This window comes from Stegodyphus dumicola, chromosome 8 (assembly GCF_044657685.1).
Source record: "Stegodyphus dumicola isolate Sdum_Otavi_A_Nest chromosome 8, ASM4465768v1".
Lineage (NCBI taxonomy): Eukaryota > Metazoa > Arthropoda > Arachnida > Araneae > Eresidae > Stegodyphus > Stegodyphus dumicola.
In genome coordinates, this window is record NC_140775.1 from 101,498,541 (window position 1) to 101,512,335 (window position 13,795).

Here is a 13,795-nt window from a genome sequence, read left to right on the forward strand (position 1 = left end):
CATGGCCACTGAAGTGGACAACCCAGTTCTTTCAAACAGGTCATTCTATGATCATTATAATGGCCATCCTGTTCTCGAATGGTTAAATGGACCTATATGTGCTTCAAAACTCAAGCAAGCTCTGCCTTTTTAGATCAAAGCTACTTAATTCAAACATTACGGTGTAGAAATTACCCAACTTCTTTCTAAAGGTACTATCGCCAAGAGTTCATGCATACTTAATTTTAATCCTGAACTTGACAACGATAACTCTGTCTGAAGGGACGGTTACAATTCTCATGTAACTATATGAGAGCTGGCTTCTCCCATCTAATAATAAATTTGTTGAGCTACTCATCTATAAATTTCAAACTAAAATGTGCCATTCAGGTGTTGATGTAACTTTAATGCATTTATGAGAACAATTCTGGATTGTCAAAGGTCCTCATTTATGAAATTAGTACTAAATAACTGTCTAATTTGTAGGTGGTTCAAAATGAAACCTGAAATGCAGGTCATTGCCCCTCACCACATGACAGAATTCAAGAACATTCACAATCTGATATCTGTGGTGTAGATTTCGTTGGACCCTTTGTATGTGATTTTAATTCAAAGTGTCATTTACTTATATTAAGCTGTGCAATGACAAGAGATAACTACTTAGAAATAGTTCTCAATATAAGTGCTGATTCTTTTTTGTTAGGATTCCGATTGTTTCTCATCAAGGATTGTGTTTCACTATATATTCTGATAATGCCAAAGTTTCAAAAAAGCCAATTGTGAATTGAGAAAATAGTGGAATCGTAGATAATAACCAAATTAAAAATATGTTTGCTTCTAAAGGTACAATTTGGAATTTTACAGTTGAAAAAGGTCTATGGTAAGGAGGTTTCTGTGAGAGACAGATATGAACAGTAGAAAATTGTTTAACGAAAACTGTTGGATGATCTTCTCTTTCTATGAAGGAATTGGAAACTTTTTTCCTAGAGACTGAAGCCATGGTTAATTCCAGGCCTATGATATATCTGTACCACGAACCCTCAGAACCTCTCACCCCAACCCGTATCATATTCTAATTCATAAAATGTTGGTGTCTTTACCTGTAACAAATATAAAATTGAAGGTTTGAATGTTACTAGAAATTCTTTGGTACAGAAATATAAATATCAGTGAAAACTTTTAGAAAAGGTGAAGAAAGGCGTATTTACTTAATCTGAAATCAGCCTATATTTCTTCATAACCAGATAAAATAGTTTCATTAAAAGTGAACAATATAGTTTTAATTAATGATGAGTATCCCAGAAATATGTGAATGATGGGAAGTATTTCAGTACTACACCCAGAATGAGACAAAATAATTCACTCTCTTCTAATTCAAACACCAAAATGAAATATAAAATGTTCAGTTCAACTTGTGTATAATTTGGACATTAATCCTTAATTATGTTAATTTAAATATAAGTGCTAAACTATTAATTTTCTTAGTGTGTATTAATGATAGTTTTAATTGTGCTTATATTTTTAAAGCTTGATATTTGAACAACAATTTTACTTAAAATGTTAAAAAATATTATTTGTATTTGTATATCAAATGATTGTGAACAAAATTTAATGTTTTGTATTATTCTACTTGTTATTTTCTTTATGTAATTTTAAATTGTTTCTAATTGTAAATTTTGTTGAAAATCGCCTCCCACTTGAACTCATTTGAGTAAGTGAACTCAAGTGGGGAATGTTACATAATTCCCACACTACTCAGCTAGAGGGCACTATGTACGTTCCAGTAGCCAGAGGCAGGTAGGATGCAAAAGGTGTAAGCTGTAGAAGGCAGGGATGCCTCATAATACATCCTCAACTATTTGATTTTTGTTATATTTTTATTGTAAATAAATTTTGTTGTTTCCAAAAGCTTCCTCTTTAGTGCACCATTAGAAACACTGAACCATCAGATGCAAAAGCATGCCTTAAAACCACGTCTCAGAAAAGAAATTAAGGAACTATTATAACTATGCAAACTTCTTAATAAATGATAAAATAGAGGAAGTTGAAGAAAAAACAATGTCTTCTACAAATGTGAATTATGATCAATTTAATACATGGGTGACTACCGATGGAAAATTTCAAGTTGCAATACTGATGACAGAAAATATCTACCAGATACATTCTGAAATATATCTAAATACAACATTAGATAAACTTTCTGAAGTTCATGATGATGAAATCAATGAACTCCCTACAAATGCTGAGAAAAGGGATGTCCTTCTAGTGTTAAGATTAAGGGTACAGCAATGGTCAAATACTTTCCAGAAACAATACTATAGCAATATACTAGAACATTCTGTAAATGGGCATTTGTGTTAATGTTTTACGAATTTTTATGTGGAAGTTTATAAAAGTGCATAAATACCTTTTGCATTTTCCTAATCAAAATCCCCAAAAAGTACATATTTGCAAGTTTTTAGTTATAATTATGCTAAATTCCAATGCTATTTTGAACAATGTATTTTTTTCATTATTTAACATTATCATTCAATTAATAATATTAAAACAATTGTGGGCAAATAACATCCCATTAAGCAGTGCCTACTGTAATGAAACAAAAGTTATCCTTTTTAATGGAATCACAGAATGTTGCCAAACAGTCAAGACATTTTATTCCTAAATGATGAAATATATGCATTACCAAAGAAAACATGTTGGGAAAGCACAACATAGAAAATACAGACAGAGAGCAACAAAGAGAATAGGAAATTTGTTTCAAGAAGGCAAATTATACACTGGTTTTTCAAAAGTTAAGCATGCAATGATAAAATCAACAAAAAGGAAAAATAAAGCTTTGATTAAGACCAAATTACACATGAAGGTAGCAACTGTGTTTATGTATGAAACTAAAAAAAAAAAAAAAAAAAATATTATGTACAAAGAAGAAAACAATATTTAACTTTTATAAAATTATATGATGAGGTCTCATTTGAGTCATTAACAAACTGATGTTTAAACCTAAAAACAAACACAAAATTAATAAGGTATGTAACCACTTCGGACCTCCACAGTAATTTTACAGTGATTGCCATACTTTCAATTAGGTGATCAACCATTGCAGATGCCAGCCATGGTTTCCTCCATTAGGCTAGTTTCTAACTGTCAGAGAGAGGCTAGAGGAAGAGCATATCTGCAGAAACAGCAAATCTGGGTGCATTCCAAAGATTCTTAATAGGATTAAGGCCGGGAAAATACAGCAGCAACTTCATACGAGAATCATAAGGCAGAGATGGCAGTATTATTCATAATGAGGACATCAAGACCAATTGCTGCAATATACAGTTTCACGATGGGGTGTAGGACTTCATTCAGATGTCACTCAGGCAACAAAGAACTGTATTTAAAGATACGCAGCTGTGTACGATATCCGATTGAAATTCCAGCTCAGATCACAATGTTGCCACCCCTGAATGAATGATATTCAATGATGTTTTTGGACTAATTCCACACGCCTCATTCTCTTCAGGCCCTTACACACTTATCATCCGATTCCATGGCAAATGTGAACTTGGCCATGAACAAGGCATTACAGTAATCAGAGAGAGAGCCCAATTGAGATGTTGACACCACTTCAAGCTTGTCTTACTGGATTGGACAGTTAATGGAATACAAACACTTGGTACATGAGCAATACAGTTTCTTCATATGAAGTATTTGGTACACCTTGCAGTCAGTTATTGTTTTGCAAAGTAATACTGCTGCCACTGATGTAAAGTTATGGAGGTCTCTCGTTGATTCTTTTAAGCAACTATAGCAATATACTAGTCTTCATTTAGGGTGGTACCCCTTCATCGACTGAGCACAAGTCTCCAGACAGCTGTTTGAATTGTTTACACATTTGAGAAATTGCTGAATGATCAACACCAAAGTGAGAGTGACATCTTAGATTCAATTGATTTGCTTTCATGCACCAGACAGCACACCAGTGCTCACTATCTTTCATTTGCTTTTTTTATTTATTTATTTATTTTTTTTTCCATACATAGAAGCACAAATATAATTAGAAATTTTGCTTTTGAAGTTGTAAATGTTAGCATTTTGATGAACCTCCTCAAACCCTTCAGTATGCTGCCATTTTAACAACTGCCTAGTTATCAGATATTCGGACAGTCAGTAATGGTTGTCTTTAACATTTGATATTTGCAAAGTGTTAACTGCATTCATAGCAAATTTCAGCCACTCAAATTCAGCTATGCTTTTGGTAATTGCTAACTGCATTGCAAGCTACAGACAATAATTTATTTATTGTTAGAGAAAGGAATTAATAGAATATCACACAAATAAAATAGATATGGCCGATAAAACTGTGAAATACTGGAACAAAAAGTTTCTATTATCAAAACAGGAGAAGCAAAGGCCCCAGAATCCAAATTGAAAAATAAAATTTCTAATATCCAGACAGGCACAATGTAATTACAATATGTGTACCCAGATTCTTAGATATAAATTATGCAGAATATATCTTAATACTTCTTAAGAATTCATACACAACTAGAAGAAAATTAACATATATCATCTTAGTTTAACTAGGAAAAAATAACATATATCATTTATATTACACATTATTCACAACATATATCATTCATATACATTACACATTTCATAATATAATATTGGTACTTATGTATTAGAGCAATCACATTAATAATAACTGTTAAATTTCCAGTGTTCCAAAGTCTGACAACCATGCATTTAATTCAGTTTCAGCAATGCTATAATTTTTGTCTGTGTTCTTTATATTGTTTCCCAAGTTCCAATAAATAGCCTTTCACAGAGAGATTGTCATATTATTTGTCTAAAATACAATTTTAAAACATGAACTTCTGACTTTTAACTGCAGCAGTAAAACTGTGGCAACATTTTTGCAAGGATACACCATTTTGTCACAAAATCACAAAAAGAATTGCTTTTAATCTATTCTTAAAGTAAGTGCCACGAAATTTTCCCCAGAACAAAAGAAATTAAAACCTGCTTATAAATAGATTTTTGATTGATTTTCCAGATAACTACCGAATTAACATGAAATAAACTGTTTGAAATTATAAACCATCATTCCTCTTCTTATGCAAAATAACTGCCATACTGTACTAGGTGTTTGCACTAATATGTAAGTATTACAATGTTATACAGAATAACATACCACACTTTAACAAGAATTTCTAGCCACTGCAAATACCATCTGTGCAAACAGTTCACCCTGGTGTGTTTAGTCATATTTTGGCATTTGAAAGAAACAGACTTGCTTCAGAATTCTGTGTTGTGAAATTTGTAAAAAAATATTGCTTTCATTAAGGTGTCTGAAATGGAGCTATCATGCTACCAGATTAGAACCACCATTTACTTCTTGTTCTGTTGCAAAATGTGAACTACAGAATGTCACCAAATCACGTATACAGTCAAAAGTCTTTAATCCGGACTCGTCGGGACTTCATCGATTCCGGATTATCGATTTTTCCGGATTATAGATCATCAGTTTAAATCTGGTAAGATGGCATGCAGAAATTATAAAATTAAAAATATGAAACTGTAATTTATGAAATAAAGAACAATTATGATGTAAAGGGTATCAAAATTTACAAAAAAAAAAAAAAAAAAAAGCTTAATATTGATTTGTTTACTTCATTAAATATTTCTTTCATTACGCATAGTCGAAATTAGAAAATTGCAACCAGAAAACTATTTGATGTGTATTCGTGATATTCATACTGAATTTGATTTAAATCATATCAGAGTACATCGAGATGAAATACTACATTTAGTAATGAACTATAAGCCGAATAGAATAAAAACATTTGCCCTGAAGATAAGGATAGTGCTGACAGATCAACTTCCAGTTCATTGCGCGCCGCGACGTTCCCCTCCCCCCCCGCAGATCAGCATGAAATTGATAAACAGATTTCAGATAGAGAAACAAAGGATATGCCTTTATCCATTTTTTGCAGCAATTTCACTTTTTGTTTGATGGACATCGAAACATGCTTCCGCTTTGTAGATCCTTTCACAGTATCCAGCATTGGAAATTCTATTTGACAAAACCGAAAGTTCAAGCTTACTTTTATAAAATTGCTCTAACAGTCTGCAAAAAATAATAAGCCGGATCCAATTCGAAGATTAAGAAACAACGCAATCTGCAACATTAATTGAAATAGATAATTAGATAATTTTAGCTTAGCTTATACCATCCGTTATACATTAAGCGCACATGCGTAAAGGTATTACGAGCATGTGTGAATGCATATGCGCATGTGTGAACGCATTATGCGTTGACGCATGCGCAGAAAGTTTGTAGCTTTGAGGTCCGGATTATAGATCATTCCGGATTATGGTCGTCCGGTTTAACGACTTTTGACTGTATAGCTTTAAGTGCTAATGTTGTATCATATGACACTACAAAGGTTTGGTTATGAAAGTTAAAAAACAAGGACTGTGAGGACTGTGACACTAAAGAAGCACATCGCTCTGGCTGGCCTACTGATGTTGATGAGGCCAGCCTGCAATAACTTAGATCAGTACACTGTTACTTGAGAACTTGTTAAGGAGTTGGACAATAGTGCAGTGTCCATTAGTAGCACTATGCATTGCATAACTTAACATAAAATTTAAATCACTGGGTACTGCACGAGCTGACTCAAGCAGATAAGCACAGACATTTTCAGGCCAGCCCTAATCAGTTTGATTATATCAATGCAAGGGCAAAATTCTGGAATGGATTGCCAGTTGTGATGAAAAGTGGATTTACTTCCATGGCTAAGGCCAAAAGTTGGGTTGGTCTACGGCCAGTGAGCCCGTCGGCAGCACTACAAAGCGCAATTTGACTAACAAAAAGATCATGCTCTGATAGGATTGTCGTGCTATTATCAAGAGAGATGCGGTATTATCCACAAAGAGTATCTGGGAAAAAGTAAAACCCTCAACAGTAAGGTATACAGCAAGATGCTAGATTGTGTTGACGATGCTATCATGGAAAGATGTGAAGCTGAATTCCGGTGCAAAAAGGTAATGTTCCATCAAGATAGTGCAAGATCACATGTGTCTGCATTCACCAGCTGGACACAATATGGATTCGAATGGTATCTTATGCCATACCCAACATATTGCCCCGACATTGCTCCTTCAGACTTCTACCTTTTTCCACACCTGCAACTACATCTTGCTGGTACTATCTTCTATCCTGCACAGAATGTCCAAAATGAGTTTGACCGTTTTGGGGATTCGCAGCCACCAAGTTTCTAGGCTAAAGGCTTTGAAAAACTACCAAAACATTGGGGAAAAATCATAGATTTGGGTAGTGATTACTACCCGCACTAAAGGTACTGCTTTCATGGGTTTTCCCTCTAACTTTCTGGCAGAAAACTTTCATTACAGATATTTTATTATATAATACAATATTATAATGTTAATTTAAATCTCATATTTGCATAATTTTAAATTACTTTAGTAATTTAAATGATTCAGAAATATTTTAGTACTTGAAAAAAGAACTTGTAAAAAAAAAAATACAAAATTTTATACCCCACCGAAAACTTGTAAAACTTACAATAGTAAATGCTTTTTTTTATTTATAATTCAAAAGGATACTCACGGTTACAACTTTCATAAAATCTTCTAAAGAATGAGGAACATCTTTTTTGAAATTATATGTTTTTGTGGCTATACCTATTCCAGCACAATTTACAGCAATATCTAATTTGTGAAATCTTGTTTTTGTTATTTTTAATGCTTCCTGTACATCGCTTTCTTTGGTCACCTATAAATTAAATATATCAATAACTCATTAACTAAAGCACACACATTTTAAAATAATTAAATTGGAATTTCTACATTAAAATATACGAAGATACTCTATTTTTAAAAACAATGATTTTTAACTTTCTGAGTTGATATTCTCTTTAATGCCAACCAAGAGTCTCACCAAAAAGAAACCCTTAGTCACATTCTTCCTTTTTAATTAAAGTGAATCTAATAAAGTCTAAAATAATCATACTAAACATAAATACTTACATCAATAGGTGCAAAAGCACATTTTTCTCCAAGTTCTTCAGCTATTTTCTGTCCATTTGAGGATGGTAAATCACATATAACTACACTTGCTCCATTCCTGACCAATCGTCTAGCTGTAGCTTCTCCAAGCCCAGAGCCTGCTCCAGTAACAAGAGCAACTAAACCCTTCAAAGAATTCAAGAAAAATTAAGAAAAAGGAGAAAATTATTTTAGCAAAAATATTTCATGTGCTAGATATAGATGGTAAAAATCTGTATATTACAGAAACAAGAAAATAATACGCATAAAAGGTGGTCTTTTAATTACAACTGTACAAAATGACTTCCAATGAATTCCTGGGAAATCAGTAAATGTGACCAAATAAAAACATTCTACTTAATCTAACATACTTGCAACTAATATTCTAATTAAAACAATATATACAGTCAAAAGTCGTTAATCCGGACTCATCGGGACTTCTGCGATTCCGGATTATCGATTTTTCCGGATTATAGATCATCAGTTTAAATCTGGTAAGATGGCATGCAGAAATTATAAAATTAAAAATATGAAACCGTAATTTATGAAATAAAGAACAATTATGATCTAAAGGGTATCAAAATTTACAAAAAAAAAAAAAAAAAAAAAAAAAAAAAAAAAAAAAAGCGCTTAATATTTATTTGTTTACTTTATTAAACATTTCTTTCAATGTAAGTTGTTTAAGTTGCTTTGTTTTATGTGCTAATACTTTCTCTTTAATTCTATAAACAGACATAATTTCTTCTTAAGTTACAAAGTTCCGCTGTTTAAGTCCTATAATTGCTGTGTCAAGAATACCGACTAATTTGTCAATCAAAATTTTTTCGTTTTCAATAACCTCTGTGTCACTTTCTTCACTATCGGAAGTGAATTATAATGAGGAGGAATTTGATTTAAATCATATCAAAGACGGAAGACATCGAGATGAAATACTACATTTAGTAATGAATTATAAGCCAAATAAAATAAAAACATCTGCCCTGAAGATAACGATAGTGCTGACAGATCAACTTCCAATTCATTGTGCGCCGCGGCGTCCCCCCCCCTTCCCGCCGCAGAACAGCGTGGAATTGATAAACAGTTGTAGATCCTTTACATATTAGTAAATATATATCGGAAATTCTATTTGACATAATCGAAAGTTCAAGCTTACTTTTACAAAATTGCTCTAACAGTCTGCAAAAAAATAATAAGCCGGATCCAATTTGAAGATTAAGGAACAATGCAATCTGCAACATTAACTGAATTAGATAATTTTAGCTTAGCTTATACCATCCGTTATACATTAAACACGCATATTCGCAGCCGTAAAGGTCTTACGCGCATGCGTCGACGCTACGCATGCACAGAAAGTTTGTAGCTTTGAGGTCCAGATTATGGGTGACCGAATTAACGACTTTTGACTGTATAAGAAGAAAGGGTTGATCTTTGGATTATGGTAACTTGGCGATTTTTTGGCAAAAATTTGGCGACCAACTCTGCTACAGCAACCCTCTATTTTTTTTTTTTTTTTTCCGCTGCCATTTTGTCTTCACGAAGTAAAGACATGTTTCTTTTCTTTTTATTTACTGAACACTTTTTCCAACAATCTACAAGCCAAATTACACTTATACTAGAAATTTTATCTAACAAAACTGCTTAATCATGACAAATATTCACTGCAAAATTGGGAAAAAGTGCACAATCACAAAACTCCTTGCGCATTTTCCACAATAACACATACACATAAACCATGTACATGTCGACTTATTTTTACTTAAAAAAACATCGCAGAATTGCACAAAAATGGCATTGTACACACTCTTCACTATATCCATGTACACTGCTTTTTTCTCATAAATTAGAAAAATTTCACGAAAATGCATGACAATTTTCTGAATCTTTAAACCCGGTAAAAAGAACATATATGAAATTACCTGATCGCGAAAAAATATATAACCTTTCCAAATATGAACATTTCCACGTATAAAATAAATAAAATATCTAAAAACTTTTACCTCGAAATTATCTATTATATTATAAATGTCACCAACGAATTCATACCGCAAACATTACAAATACTTAGTGTCAAATATTTAAATTATTTCCATGCACGTTTACTTCAACTAAAACGCATACCAAATTCCTACAAACATAAAATTCACAAAATAACTATCATTTAATTAAAATATCACTAAACCACGTACACGTCGACTTATTTTTACTTATAAAAACATCCCAGAATTGCACAAAAATGGCATTGCGCACACTCTTCACTATATCCATGTACACTGCTTTTTTCTCATAAATTAGAAAAATTTCACGAAAATGCATGAAAATACTCAACGTATACTACTCAAACATATTCCAAAATACTACAAACATATAACTCACAAAATCACGATAATTAAATTAAAATATAATTAAATTAAAAAATAATTAAATTAAAAAACACTACTGAAAATATAAATAAGCACATACATTAAATTAATAAAAATTAGATTACAATCCTAATTACTTTAAACTAAATCATTGCTAATAACAATTTTCAAATAATTCCATTTTAATTTATTTACTCCTTACATTTAGAACAATGCATAAAAATAATATCCTCAACTGATTGAAAATACAGTCAAAAGTCGTTAATTCGGACACCCATAATCCGGAATGATCTATAATCCGGACCTCAAAGCTAAAATCTTTCTGCGCAAGCGCCGCATTGACGCATGCGCATAGGCGTTTTATGCGTGCGCGCAAGACATTTACAACTGCGCATATGCGTTTGCGCAAGCGCAGAATACATTTTCGTGTGTGCGTTTAATGTATAACGGACGGTATAAGCTAAAATTATCTAATTATCTATTTCAGTTAATGTTGATGATTGCGTTGCTCCTTAATCTTCGAATTGGATCCGGCTTATTATTTTTTGCAGACTGTAAGAGCAATTTTATAAAAGTACGCTTAAACTTTCGATTATGTCAAATAGAATTTCCGATGCTGGAGCTCCCAAAGGATCTAGAAAACGAATGTATGTTTCAATGTCCATCAAACAAAAAACGAATTGCTACAAAAAAATGGATAAAGCCATATCCTTTGTTTATCTAACCATTCCAAAATCTGTTTATCAATTTCACGCTGCTCTGCGCGGAGGGGGGGGGGGGACATCGCGGCGGCAGTGAACTGGAAGTTGATCTGTCAGCACTATCGTTATCTTCAGGGCAGATGTTTTTATTTTATTCGGCTTATAATTCCTTACTAAATGTAGTATTTAATCTCGATGTACTCCGTCTTTGATATGATTTAAATCAAATTCCTCGTCATTATAAATATCACGAATACAAATCAAATAGTTTTCTGGTTGCAATTTTCTAATTTCGGCTATGCGTAAGGTATGCTTTATGCATGCGTGCGTTGAAAGAAATGTTTAATAAAGTAAACAAATAAATATTAAGCTTCTTTTTTTTGTAAATTTTGATACCCTTTAGATCATAATTGCTCATTATTTTATAAATTACGGTTTCATATTTTTAATTTTATAATTTCTGCATGCCATCTTACCAGATTTAAACTGATGATCTATAATCCGGAATCACCGAAGTCCTGACGAGTCCGGATTAAAGACTTTTGACTCTACTAACTTACCTAATCTTCTTCAGAATCTTCATTACGTCGCTGCAGTTCTACTGCTAATTTCTAAATCCTAAATCCAGTAGTCAACTGGAAGTCTATTCACCAAGTAATAAGAAATTAATAAAATTTCACCTATACTCAAACTACTTTCAGCAAACCACTAACACTCCTTTTCACAAAATGTCCATTTTCACCATATTTCTTGCACCACCATTTAAACTTGTAATATCCTTCCTTTCACACAATCTCAACTTATTATTATCAGATAAACACATTAAAAATTTAGAATTCACTTTACATAGCACCATGCAATCTGAAAATTAATCAACACTGTTTCACACAACACACAATGAAGCTTTTCCAAATTAACCCCCTTTTCCGATTAAAGAACTGTAATTCGTCCATTAATGTCACGTTTCACACAACACAGAATATAGCTAAATACGAAATTTCCAGATTTCCTCCCCTTTTCTGATTAAACAACTGTAATTCGTCCATTAATGTCACATGACATATCTCATGATCTCTCATTTCCTTCACACAAAATAATGCATAATCGGAACTGAGTGCTTCTCACATTATTACCAAAGTCCTAGGTAGTAACCTTTATCGCCTCCAAAATGTCGCCAAACTACCAGTTACCATATTCCAAAGATCAGCTGTAATCTTTTTCTTATTTATGAGAAATTGTCCGGTTACTTTATGAGTGAACCTTAAGCTAAAAGTACAGTATTTATTAAAAATACATTTCATACATTTCTAATAAATGCTGTATTTTTCTCGCATATCTCTCTTTAACAATCAAGTTGACAACAGAAGAATTCTGAGCTTTTTGTCATCAGATAAATCTGAAAATAACCTTCCAAATAAAATTTGTTCAGAACGTCATTTCCTCAATTTTGGCTATTACATTTGCTCTAAGAATAACGAACAAGATTCACCAATTCCCCCATTGTTAGTGACCTCACAATTTTAAATGACAATCAGATCGAGTTTCTAAATCAAACAAAATTAAATGAACACAATGATATTTTATACCCTAGGAATCATCAAAAAAGTCTTTTAAAAAAAGATTCCATCATGCATTTAACTGCTACACTAATTATAAGGAATAATTTTTCTAACAGAAGTAAAAAAATGATTTTAAATTACACATTTTTAGTTAAATGCTAAAAAGCCTAAAATTTGGAAAAGTGCAGAATCACCCAAACAGTGGGGGGTAACCATATATGAGCTGTATTTGAGCAAACAGAATTCCAAAGAACACAGTATAGAAGTGACATACATAACAATGATTATAATATATTCACTTGAATTTATTTTTTGACAGTTTCAATTTAAAATCCACAATAGCTATAAATTTCACAATTTCTTGGTTATATACGATCATAGCTGTAGTTAAAAAATTATTTATTTTTTATCACATCATGTAACTGGCTTGCCAGATGAAAAATGATAAAGAACGAATACAGAAAGATTTTTTAGGCAGAAAATCGCAAGTTAATACAAACGGAAAAAGGATCTTAGACTTGTAATAAACATTTCGGTTAGGATACATTTCAATGAACAACATAAATTGTCTATGAACTGCAATACTGAAAATCTTCAAAGATGTTTCTTGCTACTCCGAAAAATGAAATCACAAATTTTTCTACTTTACCTTTACAGTTCTTATCGTACTGGACATAGTTTGAAAACGTATACTAATATTTGTGATTGATATTTTTTTTTTGCGCCACAAAGCGTCAAGTCACTTTCGTCTTACGAACTTCAAAGTGAATGCCTATTTTCTTGAATAAGAAATAAATCTAACTTGAAACTACTCTACAAAAGTTTTCTTAGCCTACATCAATTTGCTTGTATCTAGCTACTAACACACGTGACACAAACAGACATGTGTCTTGTTTTGCACCCGCTAAGTCTTTTTGCCGGAAGGGTGAAAAGTAAAGCTAAGGGGATCAAGGAAGTTAATTTACGGAGTGCGCTAAGCTAGGCCTTTAAACTCCACATCACACAGATCGTATTTTATTCTCGAGTGTCAAGATGTAGAAACATCTTTTTATTCCACTTCTGATAAAGAGCGGGTGGGGGTAGAAAGAGAAGGGTGAAAGGAGTGTGGGAGGCGGATGAAAGAGAGTGAGGTCCG

The 13,795-nt window shown here is 32.5% G+C and overlaps 1 protein-coding gene across 1 annotated transcript in view; it reads right to left on the reverse strand.

Moving 5' to 3' along the window:
- The window catches only part of LOC118193956 (3-hydroxyacyl-CoA dehydrogenase type-2-like), a 30,205-nt gene extending 16,663 nt beyond the window's left edge, over window positions 1-13,542 (reverse strand). Inside the window, exons 1-3 of the mRNA XM_035365123.2 lie at window positions 13,310-13,542; window positions 8,023-8,187; window positions 7,604-7,768 (exon numbers count right to left, since the gene is read on the reverse strand). Coding sequence (XP_035221014.1) covers window positions 7,604-7,768; window positions 8,023-8,187; window positions 13,310-13,336 — 357 coding nt within the window. The 5' untranslated portion in view covers window positions 13,337-13,542. The remainder of the gene's footprint in view (window positions 1-7,603; window positions 7,769-8,022; window positions 8,188-13,309) is intronic.
- Window positions 13,543-13,795: the final 253 nt, after the last annotated feature.